General features: G+C 33.5%; 1 protein-coding gene across 2 annotated transcripts in view; it reads left to right on the top strand.

Annotated features, from left to right (window-relative positions):
- Positions 1–16,469, top strand: part of TBCK (TBC1 domain containing kinase) — a 228,335-nt gene that overhangs the window by 35,224 nt on the left and 176,642 nt on the right. For both annotated transcript variants that reach the window (XM_029235214.1, XM_029235215.1), the window contains exons 4-5: positions 10,888–11,002; positions 12,486–12,559. In XM_029235214.1, coding sequence (XP_029091047.1) covers positions 10,888–11,002; positions 12,486–12,559 — 189 coding nt within the window. The remainder of the gene's footprint in view (positions 1–10,887; positions 11,003–12,485; positions 12,560–16,469) is intronic.

Genomic DNA, 16,469 nt, shown 5'->3' with positions numbered 1-16,469 from the left:
TTTTCCCAAATAAGGTAACATTCACAGTTTCCAGTGATTAGGATGTAGACATATTTTGGGGGAGGGGGCACCATTTAGGCTACATCAACTAACATTATTCATTAACATAATACTTTTCTGTGACTTGGTAAAAAATAACTGTCCTCCAATTTTTAAACAGTATTCTGGGGTCATTATGGGATTCTATGGGTAAAAGCTTTTTTCACTCTCTCTTCTAAAAGCATGCTGAAATGAGTCTGATCTTTCTTGCGTCATAGTGTTAAGACCTGTGACTCTAGTTGAAGGTTAGGAAAAATAGACAAAATGGATTCATTCAGGTGATCTGACTTAGGAAAAAGGAGCTATGTAGTTAAACAAAGCTCCCTAGAGTTCTACATTAGGTTTGAGAACAAAGCCCTGGCTATTAAATTGTTACCTTGCCTTGTTCTACCTTCTCTATGGATCATAGGAACCTTAGTTTTGGATTCTTTGATCAAAATATGATTACTGTATCACCTCAACTTCTGATAAATAGAATAGGAAATTTTCATCAGTCATATTTCTTATAATTTTCTTGACACAGACCAACACAGCATTGAACTGAACATTTCAGTTTGATAAATTTTGTTTGCAGCAGACGTTATATTAAGCAAATGCATAAAATTCAGGCCCTCTCGTGTTCACTGTTGTGATGGATTGCCTAAAAAATGTGAACTGTTACACCTAAAGAATGTAAATTGGCCTCAAGTAAAAATTCTGAGCAGTAATAGTAATATGTTCATTCTTTGTTCACACAGTAATATGTAAATAAATTTAAGTTTAATTAAAAAAAACTTAGGAATGAACTAGCGTACAGATTCAACCAAATATGAACCATCATAGGTTCTGTCTTAGAGAAAAGTTATAGCTTTATGTCATCCCAAATGCTGCCAGGGCTTGGCAAGTGGAACTTATTACCCAGTGCATTTGTACTGCCGGTGTCAGTAACTCTGGTGGAAAAAAAAAATGGTTTTGGAGTTTTCTGTGCCAGGATAGTAAAGCTGCTTGGGAGAAGAAAACATTGATGAGGCAGAAATATACCCAGCTCACCCTGGGATCCTCCAATTCTGCTTATCAAGTGGTGATTTTATTCTCACAGAGAAATTAGAAAATCATCCTTCAGATTTTGTTGTGTCATGGAAATAATTGAAGAGCCCAGTTTACAATCTTTGTTAATTTATGGAAATATATATACAGATGTGTTGTAACAAAATGGTATTATATTGTTCATTATAAAGACCCTAGTTTTTTTTGAGGGGGACTTGGACTTTTTGTTTCGTTTTGCTTTTAAGATGATCAGCGTTCTATGTAGGGCCAATAATAGCTTATTGATCTCCGTTTAGCCCCTGTTTGGTGTTACATTTCCCACTTTATAAAACTGCAAACTGAGGCAGGATAAAGTTGGAACACTTTCCAAGCATAGCAAATCAGTGACAGAGTTTCCTGGCTTTATGTCTGAACCTCAAACCACTAGACTATGCTTTCCATATGTATTTTGATCTTACCAAATTAATTTTCTTCTGAGAAAGGAAAGGTATCTAGTATTCAAGTTGGAAAGTTAATTTCCCAATTTATTGTATCCCATTGAGAATTAGTCACATTCCAGACTTAGAGCTTTCAACTGGTTTTTTTGGAGTGTGAATTGAATTATAAAATATGCCCAGTCTCACAACTTATGGACAGATAGACTGTTTGGTGTTTTTTTTAGACCTATTACAAAATAATCTTTCGGTAAGCAGTTAGTCAATGCAACTTCCTTTTCAAAACATCTGAATCTGAAGCAAATTAATTTTTTAAAATAAATTTATTTTTATTTATTTTTGGCTGCATTGGGCCTTTGTTGCTGTGCACGGGCTTTCTCTAGTCGCGGTGAGCAGGGGCTACTCTTCGCTGCGGTGCTTGGGCTTCTCACTGGGGTGGCTTCTCTTGTTGCGGAGCATGGGCTCTAGGCATGCAGGCTTCATAAGTTGTGGCACATGGCCTCAGTAGTTGTGGCTTGCGGGCTCTAGAGCTCAGGCCCAGTAGTTGTGGCGCATGGGCTTAATTGCTCCATGGCATGTGGGATCTTCCTGGACCAGGGCTCAAACCCGTGTCCCCTGCATTGGCAGGTGGATTCTTAACCACTGTGCCACCAAGGAAGTCCCTGAAGCAAATTAATTTTTAAATTTAGTATGGGTGGGTATCCTTTTAGGCTCAAACATGTGTGCCAGTAGCGAAATGAGTTATTTCCTTTTTCAATTCCAAAATCTTTCTTGTTTTCTTTTTCCTTTAGAAGAAAATTGCTCTGTTAAGTATTGTGATATTTTTTAAAAAGTGTCAAAATTCAGTAAGTGATAAGAGGCAAATTAAGAGCATCAAAGACATTAACTCATCACTGAAAATACCCCTCTCCAAATTCTGAAATTATAAACCAGTGAATCATTAAAAGTTCTACACTAGTTTATTTCTTTTGCCTTGAAATTATAGGACAGTTTAGGTTAAAGGTAACACAGGGTTATACAATTGTTTTATTATCTGAACATTAATCACTAGTATTTTATTTTTCCTTTCCATTTCTTAGATCACACAGTAGCTAACTATATTTCATCTGTGTTTCCTCGTTTCTTAACATTTTACCTCAGGCTAATACCAAGTAAAGAAAGTTTTAGACCAAAAGGAAAATTTCTGGGGGAATGATCAAGTTTTATAAGGTGAAAGAACATCTTGAACTCATAGAATCCAGAAATGTGTTTCCTCCTTTGGTTTGCTGACTGTATGGGTATTTTGGCTTATGGAATGGCCCTTAAATATCATGGGATTATGGGTCTGAGGAAATAGCATGTGTGGCTTTAGTTACCACCTATCTATGAATGACTTCCAAAGCTGTCTCCGCAATCCTGACCTCTCATTCTCTTTCTTGGCCTCTGTTTCTTGCAATCTGAATAACATCTCTTCTTGGAAACTTTGCAGATACTGAAAAGAGCTGATGGTTTGAGGCTGATAGGAATTTCTCCTCATTTTAATTTATTTTTCAACATTTTTATTGGGGTATATTTAATATACAAGAAAACTGCAAGTATTTAATATATACATTTGGTGAGTTTGGACATAAGCAAGGTACCCATGAAACCATCACCACAATCAAGGTACATAATAGACATATCCATCACCTCCAAAAGTTTCCTTGAGTCCTATTTATTTGTGTGTGATCTCACTTAAGGTGAAGTCTACCCTCTTAACAAATTTTTAAGAGTTCAATACAGTATTGTTAACTGTAGGCACAATGTTGTACAACAGGTCTCTAGAACTTAATGATCTTGCATAACTGAAACTTTAAACCAATTGAACAGCTCCCATTTTCTTGTCTCCCTAGCTCCTGGTAACTGCTGTTCTTCTCTGCTCCCATAAGTTTGACTATTTTAGATACCTCATATAAGTGGAATCATGCAGTATTTGTTCTTCTGGCTTATTTCACTTAGCATAATGTCCTCCAGGTTCATCCATATTGTTGTCACAAATGGCAGGATTTTCTTTCTTTCTTTCTTTTTTTTTTTTTTTGCGGTACGTGGGCCTCTCACTGCTGTGGCCTCTCCCGTTGCAGAGCACAGGCTCCGGACGCGCAGGCTCAGCGGCCATGGCTCACGGGCCCAGCCGCTCCACGGCATGTGGGATCTTCCCGGACCGGGGCACGAACCCGTGTCCCCTGCATCGGCAGGCAGACTCTCAACCACTGCGCCACCAGGGAAGCCCCTTTCTTTTTTTAAGACTGAATAATATTCTATTGTATGTATATACCACATTTTCTTTAACCATCTATTGATGGACATTTGGGTTGTATAAGAGAATCTTTATGGTATGTTTTAAATCTGACAGAATTAGTCCCCCTCATTGATTTTTTTCCCCAGTGTTTTCTTATATATTTTTGTATATTTATTATTCTTACCATACACACACAAAAAGGGGCACAAGGAAACTTTTGAAGGTGATGGATATGTCTGTTACCTTGATTGTGGTGATGGTTTCATGAGCGTATGCATATGTCCAAACCCATCAAATATGTTAAATATGTGCAGTTTTTTGTATATCAATTATACTTCAATAAACCTGTTTTTAAAAAATAATAAAAACTCTGAAAGACATAAAAGTAGACTTGAACAAATAGAAACACATCCTTTTTTTTGGATAGAATAACTCAAATTCGTAAAGATGTTAAGCCTCCCCTAAAATATGCAGATTTAATGTGAACTCAACTCAAATACCAAATACTAACAAGTATTTTTTTTCTGAGCTAGAAAAATTGTAGGAATCTATCTTAACAACTTAGTCTAATTCGCAGTTTTAGCCAGATACTAACAAGATTATCATATTACCCACCATACAGTGGCTCATTATTCTTTCAGTAAATAAAAGACTAGAAGGAGAGGTGTATTTTCAGCAAACTAGTACTTTCTTTTTTGGATAGCCATTGTGTGAACTTAAGCAATTTATGTTTTCTTGACTTACTGAAGAATTATACACTCTCTTATAAATGAAGTTAACACCATTGATCTAGTCTAATATAGTCTAGTCTAATACACTTTTTTTGAGCTGCTATTTCCTTAGCGGTGATGAACTTAATCTTGTTATCTCCACCCTCTTGCACCATCATGGATGTGGTTGTATACATTTATTGAACACCTATTATTTGATACCCATTTATTGAGCACCTACCTTATAGGCACTATGGTAGGCATAGGGATTCCAAGTTGAATAAGCTTCAAGGTATTCAAGCTACCACTGCCTCAAGGTACAGTGAGAGAGACAAACCTATACAGAAATTATTACCATAGAATTAATAAACCTTGCAACTATGTACTGTCAGAAAATAGAGATGTACAATTCTACCAGGGGTAGAGCCATTTGATGAGAAGCCATTAAGGATCCTGGCCAAAAAAAAAAAAAAATATATATATATATATATATATATATAGAAATGACAGAATAGATCTAGAATAAAGAAGGATGTCAAAAAAAAAAAAAGGACTGGTTCAGATAACAGGGGTCTCAAGGTCTTTAATGAGTTTAGAGAGCAGGTCCTCAGGAATAGGGAACAGAGAAGTATAGGAGATTGTAGTTGAAAATCAAGATGTTTTGAGTAAGTAGCAGTTGAGCAATGTCTCATGACAAACTGTCTGTATTTCAGGAGATTGGCTGGAGTTTGATGAAAATCTGTGGCTATGAACCTGGGAAGCTAACTAATCCTTATAGATATTAAACCCATGATCTTGGCCTCAGTATGTTTTAACCAACTAAGCTAAACAGCTGCAGATAATTTACAGATGATTGAATCAGAAGCACACTGTATAAATTTCCTTTGAAATACATCTGGAAAGGGATAAACAAAACATACTTGGTATTGTACTAAATTAATAGATTTGAAATTCATTAAGCCATATTTAATATCCAAATACAGCCAAGTTGAGTCATGCCTAGAAATTATCGACATTTGTTCTTGGTGGTGGTGGTGGTAGTCATGTTTTTTTCTCTTTTAGTTATTAATCTTATTACTTTCCAAGATTTATGATTTTTGTAGGTCTGCTTTGTTCTCACCAATGTAATAAATAAATTTTCATGTTTTCTTTTACTCTCAAGACAGAGAAAAAAGATTATCATCTCCTAACTTAATTATTGAATTATAATTGTATCAAAATTCTATTGAATTCAACTGTATTAAAATTGTCGGTTTATAAATCTGTGTTCTTTTTTTTTCAAAATTCAAGAATTTTTTAATAACCCAAATGCTTTTCTCAAAAATAAAATATATGTTAACTCACTAGAGAAGAAACACAAATATGAACTTAGGAATGTATAAATTACGGAATCCAAAGTGACTATTAATACCAGATAATCACAGTGTTTTATACCAAAAAAAAGTGTCAAATACAGTTACCCAAATGAATTAAATGCTACAAGTTGTTGCAAATGGGTATATATATATATTTTTAACATCTTTATTGGAGTATAATTGCTTTACAATGGTGTGTTAGTTTCTGCTTTACAACAAAATGAATCAGTTATATATATACATATGTTCCCATATCTCTTCCCTCTACAACTATGCTGTAGGCTTTTTAATTGTGGAGATCAATTTTTCTTCCATGGAGCCTAAAAATGCAGAGGCCTAAAAACATAGTACCAAGCAGTTAAAAACAAAGAAGTATACAAAATTCCACAAGTACTGATTTCTTTTTCCCGTTATAGAAAATAGCATTAGCTTTTTCTTCTCCTTTACACCTATATTTTACCTTTTGGGAGGTCTGAGATCTTCTGCCAGAGTTCAGTAGGTGTTCTATAGGAGTTGTTCCACGTGTAGATGTATTTCTGATGTATCTGTGTGGAGGAAGGTGATCTCCGCGTCTTACTCTTCCGCCATCTTCCCCCTCTCCTATACCTATATTTTAAAATAAATTTAAAAATTAAATCCCAAGAGCACAAATGGGCGGAAAAGCAAATCTGATTTCCTGTCTGATTTAAACTGAAGACTACTGAGTTCATTAACTGTAATTCATATATAATCTCAAGTAATAGCTAAGAAGATGTGTCATGAGCTCAGCTTTATACGTTCATATTTTAAAAAATTTTTTCAATGTAAATGCTCATCAGCTCAATAATAGCATGAATGTGCTTTTTGACATGCAAGTGTTTTCCAATTATATCTTAAAATCAGCTAACAAAAGCAGGTCGAGAAAGTAGAAGATGCAGTCTTTTGTTTTCAGCTGTTTCAGAACTGGTTTAATGAAAAAGTCACTTTAAAGGTTTGGTTTTAATTTCACGAGAAAGACATCTGTATTGAAATAGTGTGCAGCTGAGGTCCTCTAGTGTCGCAGTTGAATATGGCATCAACTTTTAAGATTTTGTGAAGTGTGTGTGTGTGTGTGTGTGTGTGTGTGTGTGTGTGTGTGTGAGAGAGAGAGAGAGAGAGAGAGAGAAAGAGAGAGAGAGAGTGAGAGAGACAGAGACAGAGACAGAAACAGAGATACAGAGAGAAGAACAAGGACAAGAGAGATTACTACCTTAAAGTTGACTCAGCAAATGACCTCAGAAAACTAGGTTCTTATGTTTTATTTGTTAATCAATCTCAATGAAAGGTTTTCTTTGTTTTTAAGAGGGGAGGGGTTTGCATTCTTTCACGTGCACATAGTTTTCAATGTAATTGTAGTTGTTTTAAAGTTTGGAATCTTTTCCTTTACATAGTTGGTTTATTTTTTTGCAGATGTTAATGAAAACTATTAATTCTTAATTGTTCTCATCTCATTTGCTTAATACTGGCTGTTGTGACACTTTAATATGGGAGAAACTATTTGATAAAGTAGAATAGTTTATAGATCAGTTTAATAAGAATTCTTTATAAATAGTAACTTTTGTTTTTTTTTTTTATATATACTTCATGGGGAATATCAACTTATTGCTTTATTTTAAAATATGGCTGACAGTCAGGAAGTACCAGATATATGAGGGAAGAAATAGTTTGAGAGAGTCAAGGGAGGAAAAAAAAAATTTAAAAAACTTACCCCAGAGGAAATGAAGATAACATACTTTTTTCCCCCCCCTAAATTAAAAGAATTCTAATAACTATCCTCAGAGAGACTCAAAAGAATAATGTATCCATAGCCAAAGAACAGGATGTATTGAAAAGGAACAACTGGAGACCAGAAGAGAGATCTTGGAAATTAAATAATAGGCCATGCTCATAAGAATATAAGTCTAAGCATAAAGTATAAAAGAATCCTGAAAGCTTCCACAGAGGAATAGCATGGTATCTACATGCTATGAAAAATTTTCTCATGACTATATTCTAGCTAAATAAAAAGGAAACACAAAAAGAATCATATGAGGTATAAAAAATGATAGTAGCTGATGATAACATTCATGAATAGAGTTATAATTATAAAATTATAGTATCCATTAAATCCTGATGACTGAGATATTGTCTCTGGAGAGCTAGGGGTTAAGTGGCTTAGATTTTTATTTCTTTCTCTGCTTAGTTCCATGGTAAATTTTTACTATACGTAGTGCAGCAGTGTACCAAAACACTTCCCATCTGTCTCAGAGTAAAAGCCAAGGCCTAAATGGCCTCACATGATCTAGCCCTCTGACTTGCTACCTCTCTGCCCTCATCTCCTCCCAGTTTCACCTTTTGCTCATTCTACTGCATACACAGTAGCTTCATTGTGTTTTTTGGTGGTTTTTTTTAAATTTGTTTTCTTTTTTGAACTGCTGTGTATTCTTCCAGTTAAGACTTGCTTACTGTGCCCTCTGCCTGAATTACACATTTCCCAGGGAGCTGCATGTCTTTTTCATTTCCTTTAGATTTCGGCACAAATGTCACCTCAGTGAAGCCTTCCTTGATCACACTGTATATATAAAATAGCAACCCACATTCTCTCTTCTCTTCTCTTTTTCTCCTTAGCACTTAATCGCTATATATCATGTTATATATTTACTTGTTTATCTGTTTAGCCTTCAAGAAAGGAGCAAAGGCATCTTTTATCTGTCTTATAAAATTTGATAATGTAAAATAATATAAACAATAAAAAAAAAAAAAGAGACTTCCTTGGTGGCACAGTAGTTAAGAATCCACCTGCCAATGCAGGGGACACGGGTTCCAGCCCTGGTCCAGGAAGATGCCACATGCCGCGGAACAACTAAGCCCATGCACCACAACTACTGAGCCTGTGCTCTAGAGCCCATGAGCCACAACTACTGAGCCTGCATGCCACAACTACTGAAGCCCGTGCGCCTAGAGCCTGTGCTCTGCAACAAGAGAAGCCACCGCAATGAGAAGCCTGCACACTGCAACGAAGAGTAGCCCCCACTCACCGCAACTAGAGAAAGCCCGTGCACAGCAACGAAGACCCAACACAGCCAAAAATAAGTAAATAAACTAATTAATTTAAAAAATCAGGAGTTAGAAAAGGAAAATGGAGAAGTATGTTAATTATATCATCTTGCATACTGAAGAGTTAATTATAATTATGTAAAAGTCTAACCACCAGAAGAGTTGAAAACACAAACTGCTAGAGATGGTTACTTCTGGAAAGTCAGACTAGGATGAGAAGAGAGAGAGATTTTAACTTTTCATCTCTTGTTCTTTCTTATGGTTTTAATTTAGAGGAGGGAGTCATAGTGAAATTATTCTTTTTTTAAATTGTATTTGGCCTTTTTATGTCAAGTTTATTGCGATTAATTTACATACCTTACAATTTACCCTTTTTAGTGTGCAGTTAAATCAGTTTGACCAACTCAGTCCTATAACCATCATCAAAATTAGAAATAGAACAATTCCATCATGTAAAATTTTCTCATACTCCTTTGTATCAACCCATTCCCTCCACCCAAGCCCATGACAATCAGTAATCTTTTAACTTAACACTTTTTATTTAATGTGGGTTCCTTGTAACCTGAATATAATCAAGTCAGAATTGGTGAGTTTGGAGCAGTTACATATAATGTAATGGTTGATATATCTGAATTAAAATCCGTTAATTGGGCTTCCCTGGTGGCACAGTGGTTGAGAGTCCGCCTGCCGATGCAGGGGACGCGGGTTCATGCCCCGGTCCGGGACGATCCCACATGGCGCGGAGTGGCTGGGCCCGTGAGCCATGGCTGCTGAGCCTGCACGTCCGGAGCCTGTGCTCCGCAGTAGGAGAGGTCACAACAGTGAGAGGCCCGTGTACCGCAAAAAAAAAAAGAAAAAAAAATCTGTTAATTGTTTTCTAATTGTTCCATTTGTTCTTTGTTCTTTTTTCCTTTTATTTGCCCTGCTTTTAGGTTGACTTTTTTTTTTATAATTTCATTGTATCTCTATTATTAGCTTGTTGTTTATACCTTTAAAAAAATTAATTTAGTTGTTACCCTCATATTTATTTAGTTTTTTAAAGTCTGATTTAAAGTGTAAAAAAGAAGGGGGGGAAGAGAAGAGATCTGTACCCAAATGTTAATATTAGTGGTTTGGGGATTGGGTTTGAATTATTCTCCCCTACTTTTCTGTATATTCTTCCTGACTTCCTATATGAATGATGTTTTATTTAAAAAAAAAAAAAAGGAGAGAGAGAGGGAGAGGAAGAGAGAGAGCAAGACAAAGAAACTGGGCATCCCTGTGGAAGTTGGCTTAAGAGAGAATAGGATAAGAAAGAAATGTTTGATAAATTACTGGAGGTTGCTTTGTGGATTGATCTGGAAAGTAAGCTCAGGTCTATCTACTATAAAATATATTATAGCTGTTTTTCAGGGACATAGGTGTTTTGTCTTGAGCAAGATAGGTGGTTTTCATTGACTTAGTTCTGCCATATATCTGCAAGTGTCCTGATAATTTGACAAAGTCCAACCTGCTGAAGGTCAAGGTCATTTGTATACCACCAATATTAAACTACCTTCGTGGAAGAATTATACTTCAATTAGAGTAGCCTTTAGAAAACTACGTTCTTTGTCAGATCGATTCTGTTGTAAGTGGAAAATCAAAAATATGTCGAAGTAGATAGTTTAGAAAATGTGTAGAGTCTATTTTCTCTGAATAGAGGAGGTACAATAAAAATATAGCTCTTTGGGGAATTCCCTGGTGGTTCCAGTGGTTAGGACTCTGCACTTTCACTGCTGAAGGTCTGGGTTCAATCCCTGGTCAGGGAACTAAAATCTCACAAGGCACATGGCCCAAAAAAAAAAAAAATATATATATATATATATATACGCACACACACATATATATATACACACATATATATATACACACACATATATATATATATATATCTTTGAATTTTATCACTGAACCTCATTTTATTTCTTAAAACAGTTTCTATATCTGCTTTGTAATTGACCTATTGATCTGTGACTCTTTTGTTTTCTTTGTAGATATTCAAAGGTTTTGTGCATAGCATTTGAGATACTTCAGGGCTTGCAGTATATGAACAAACATGGTATAGTACACCGGGCACTGTCTCCTCATAATATCCTTTTGGATCGAAAGGTAATCATCAAATAGTATATTAAATATTTGCTTTTTATTTCACATTGGAAGCTACTGAAATCAGGCCCACTCAGTTAATCAGAGGGACTGTAGAATTAGAATATGTCTTAAGAGTATTCATAATGAAAAGATTATACGAATGTAATATACTTGTGGTTGTTTAAAAAAAAAGTATCTCTAAATTATATGAATCCATGTGTCTTTCACATTCATTATTCTTTTTTCCCCAGACCCATTTTCTAACTTGTTTTGTTTTTCCTTCCATTCATTTTCTAAAAGATACATACACATTGTGTCTTCCCAATCCACTGCTTCTCTGAATTTGCTTTCATCTTAAGAAAGATTCTCTGACTATTTACATAGAATATTTTTCTCATAGCACAACTGAATTGTGTTTTCTCCACTTTATTCTTCTTTCCTACTTCCTCTTTTCACTTTATTCCTCATTTATTTTCCTTGTTTACCAGCTGTTCATACCTAGCTTCTTTTTTTAATTGGAGTGCTGATTCTCTACTTGGAAATCTTATGGGGGATTTCTAAGAAGCTAGTCAACCTCTAAGAGAATTATGGGTAGCAAGGTGGTATTTTTTCAGGAATAATCATAATTTCATTCTTTTTCATAAGCATATAAAATAGTTTTGAGGAAACATTTTCTGGGGAATTATTTTTTATATTAGTAGGATTATTCTTTTTCTCTGACTTTCTTCCAAACTTTCAGTATATATACCCTATGATATTAAAAATAAAGATAAAATGGTGCTCATTAATTTCATACCTATGGTAGTAGAGTATCTAACTGTCTGAATTGTTTTAAAATATAAATGTTTTGTAATTCTGGGAAATAGAGTTCTTGAGAAAAAGAAAACAACTTTTAAATTGACTATGGTTTTATAAAGTCTTAAACATCTAAAGGGGGAAAAATTTAAGGGATGTATAAAATTTGTTTTGCCTTTTAAGAATCTTGCTTTTGTGATCATTATGCTTATTCTCAAACAGTATAAAAAATTGTTGGGAATCAAGCAGATTCACTAATATCTTGATTTGTGAACTGATCTTTCCAAGTTAAAAATGTCCATGTCAAGTTTAAATTATAACATTGTGAGTGGACTTGCAACTCCCTGAAAAAATTTTCTTTTGTGAAAATTACCACAATATATTCTAATTGAGGATTCAAGACAACTAAGAACATTTTTGCTATTTAGAGAAGCCCAGAAAATAATAAGCAGCAAAAATTTTTAAATGTTGTCATTTTGATATATAAAATATGTATGTGTGTATATATATGTTTGTAATGAATATAAAGCAGACTTCAAACACTGACAAATAGTTTTTAATAAAATTATGGCCAATTAAAATATAATATTTTCTTAATGTATCTGACTATATGATAGTGTCCTTACTTATAAAATGTATAATCATAATTTTCCCTGTCAGTGATATTAAAATATTTTATAATGATTTTTTTCTTCCTTTATTATTGTAGGGACATGTTAAATTGGCTAAATTTGGACTTTATCACATGACAGCATATGGTGATGATGTTGATTTCCCAATTGGGTAAGAATTTTTTTTTTCTGAGTTCCGGCTGAAACTTTCTAATCTTTAATGAAGTGTGTATTTTGTTAATTTATTATTTTTGACATAAAACTACCTTTTTAAAATTAAAAATATCTTAATTTTCCATACACTTCTAAGAGTAGACAATGAGTTTTTCCCAGCATACAAAAGGTCCCTGATGTTGATCTTTCATTGAATTGGTAGTGAGGCTAGCAGATTATTGACTTTCTTCACCTTATAATGCTTACTAAAATTAATTTTATTTCATTCAGAATTAGGTAAATTTAAGGCAAGAAGGCTGACAAGATTCTCACTTAATGATAATGTATGTTCCTCAAAAGACAGAAAAATCACTCTCATATTATCTTCTAATATTTCTAAGTTTAATTCCCTGTTCTTTAAGATGTAGTTGTACATTAAGCTTCAAGTCGAGTCATTGTAGCTGTCAGAGGTAATGGGGTAGATTCTCTAACTGAAAGTCTGTGTTTAAGTTTGGAGAGGTTCTGATATGGAATTCCAGATTTATGTTAGCCTCCAAAAAAGGAATGAAAGTTTATTTCATCCTGGACTCAATTGAATGCTTTGATATAGATGTTTGTATTATATTTATTGTTTGGCTGCTTTTTAAGCATGTTAATAATATAACTCTTTTATAAGTGTTTAATTTTGACATTATTTTAGATACATAGAAGTTACAAAATAGTACAAAAATTTCCTGTATAGCCTTAACTCAGACTCCCCAAATGTTAACATTTCACTACATTTTTTTCTCTTTCTTTTATCTTACACATATATATGTATTTGTGTATAATATATTTTTTCTGAATTATTTAAGAATTATTAGTGTATATAATGGTCTTTTACCCCTCAATACTTCAGTTTGTATTTCCTAAAGTAAGGAATTTTCTTACATAACCACAAAACAATTATCAAAATCAGCAAATTAAAATGATATAATACAATTTTCTAGAGACCTTAAGCATATTTCTTAATTGCTGTGAGATTCTGTTTAATAGTATCGATTTGTGTTTTGCTCTTTGGGCTCCCTAAAGTCAGTTCTGTCACTCAATTATTGGGAATTATGGTTTGGAGTCATGGAGTATGTTTCTGCAGGAAAACATTGCCTAAAAACTTAACTAGATGTTTTTAAAAAAAGATCGCATTTATAAATTACCTTTTATCTTTGTAAGTTAGCTTATAGTTTTGTCACTTAAAATTTTCATTAGCTTGGCCATAGCTATAATCTTAAAATAAATTGTTTAGTCATCCCTTCCTTTATTTATTAAGAAAATATTTATCAAATACATTTTCTTATGGCTGCTGGATATACAAACATGGGTAAGATAGGTTCCCATTCTTCAAGAAGCTCATTATTTAATGGGAAATTTTCTGTTTTGATGGCCTACTTATTAATGTGCATAAATTCATAGTCTTATAGTTTTACATACCAAAACTTGTGGTTGTACGCAACAAACAATTGTTTTCACAAACACAAAAACAATATTTTATAAAAATAGCCTACGCTCTATTTGTTTTAAAAAAAACCTTTTGAAATAATAAAATTAAGTTCATAATAAAGCTCTGGTATCTTCATCATATGTAATAATTGCCTTTTAAAATAGCTTTTAGGCAGCTGTAGTTAATGTGCTTCTTCATTTTGTCTAAATTTGTATGAGAGAGAACTCCAAAAACAATACAAACAAAAATTAATTTTTTGCCTTTTACTTAAAGGTTCTTTAGGTTATAGTGATGAATAGAAGAAAGGAAGTGATTTTTCTTAAAGCACATCAAGGATTTTGAAGAGTTGTGTTTGAATTTAAAATGCTTGGATAGAATTGGTCTCATGTGCCATTTGGTTTGGCTTACTTTGAAGTCTTTGACCCAAAAGGTCTGAGCAGAAAGTATCAAAGAGCAAAATGTGAAACATTAGCCAGGAAAAATAAAGTGATCAAACAGCTAAGTCATGAAAGAAAATATTTACACCAGAAGAAGCTTGCAGTTGATTCAAAAGACAAATATTAAAGAACAACAAAGTAAAATGTTAACATCTGTTTCAAAATATTGTAAAGAGTTAGAAATTGGACATTCATTTTTATTTGGCCAGTAGCTTAATACCTTGTTAAAGCATCAGACAGATGGTGAAAGCCACTTACATTTATCTCACCAGTCATACTCACGGCAGAGTTCCAGTAAGACTGTTAAAATGCTATGCTAAAGAAGAGACACTTGTTGAAAGGAGATAATTTACATTTAAAAATCCTAAGTTTTATTTTTTTTATTAATTAACAAGTCCTTGATAGAAAGGAAATTAGAATTTTGGGAGTAAAAGTCACCTCTATACTTCCAGAGATCACCAGTCAGAAGTTTTAGATATAACAATTTACCCATAGTATTGCTTGACTTTTCACTACCCATGCTGTTATTTTGGGGTTAGATGTGCTGGAAATCAGGATTAAAAATGAACAGTTTAATTCTGGATGTATCATGCTAATGATGACAAAGCTAAAACATTGCATATGTGTCATGTTTTTCATTTTTAGAAAACTTCTTTATGTATTCACTAATATTTATAACAGTTTTGTGAGGTAGGCATTATTATTCCTATTTTATAGATTAAGAAACCCAAATCATATATAGAATATGTGATAGGACTGAAGTTAGAATACAGGTATTATAATATTAAGTTCATTGCTTTTCTACTAGACTTCACTTGTCTCCAGAGGTTTCACACATTCATTTAGAAGATCAATATGATCACCTTAGGGTAAAATGACATCATAGTACAAATTTATGTGTATGAAAATGTGCCTCAGCCTCTTTAGTTATCAAGGAAATACAAATTAAAACTACAACGGTGTATAGGTCCCACCCACCAGATGGCCAAATATTAAAAAGTCTGTCACTGCTGTCTAACAAGTGTTGGAGAAGTAAGCAATAGGATCTGTTGTACACTGCTCGTGGGAGTATAAATTGATACAATCCCTTTCAAAAAACATTTGGCATGATATTATAAAGTTGAAAGTGCACATGTCTTATGGCCTAGAAATTCAATCCTAGGTTTATACCCTTGGGGAAACTTTTGCAGATGTACACATAGTATTTCTAGCAACATTGTTTATAATATAAAAAGACAGAAAATAACTTAAATGCCTATTGACATTAGAGTGAATAAATTATGATATATTCATAAAATAGAAGTAAAAATTAATGACTTAAATCTACATGAAACTATATGGATGGCTCTTTTAAATAACATTGATTAAAAAAGCAAATCACAAAGGAATACCATCAGCATAATTCCCATACTATAAAGTTCAGAAATGTGCTTGACTAAACAATATACTTTTTAGGGTTACAAACATATCGTAAAGCTATAACGAAATGGAAGAGAATTATAAACACAAAAATTCCAATTGTCTGTTCCTTTTGGGGGATACCAGGGAGGTATAATTAGGGAGAAGCAGAGAGGGACCTTTAGTGATAATTTCATATTCTTTACTTAAACTTCTTGATAGGTACATGGGTGTTCTTTTAAACTTTATTCTTTCTACCTTATTCATTTAATATTCTGTCTTTTGTATTTACTAAAGCAATTTTCAAAAAACTTGTGTTGGTGAAGGTAAGGGGAAATAGGCACTCATATTGCTTATGAGAATATAAATTGCCATAACCTGAAAGGGCAACTTGGCAACATTAATCAAAATTTAAAATGCATCTACCTTATGACTTTGTAGTGCCATGTCTAGGAATTTGTCTTTTGTCTACACATACATATTCATGGGAAAGGGAATATTTGTAATATATCCACGTCAGCATTGTTTGTAATAGCAAAAGAGTGGAACTCCCAACATGTCCTTCTTCAGAGTTGCATTAAATAAATTAAATGCATCAATACAATGAAATTATTGGC

The sequence above is a fragment of the Monodon monoceros genome, unplaced genomic scaffold (assembly GCF_005190385.1).
Source record: "Monodon monoceros isolate NGI ecotype Baffin Bay Population unplaced genomic scaffold, NGI_Narwhal_1 Super_Scaffold_20, whole genome shotgun sequence".
In the NCBI taxonomy this organism is placed as follows: domain Eukaryota; kingdom Metazoa; phylum Chordata; class Mammalia; order Artiodactyla; family Monodontidae; genus Monodon; species Monodon monoceros.
The sequence above is the reverse complement of the archived record's forward strand: the minus strand, read 5'-3'. Positions and strand labels throughout refer to the sequence as shown.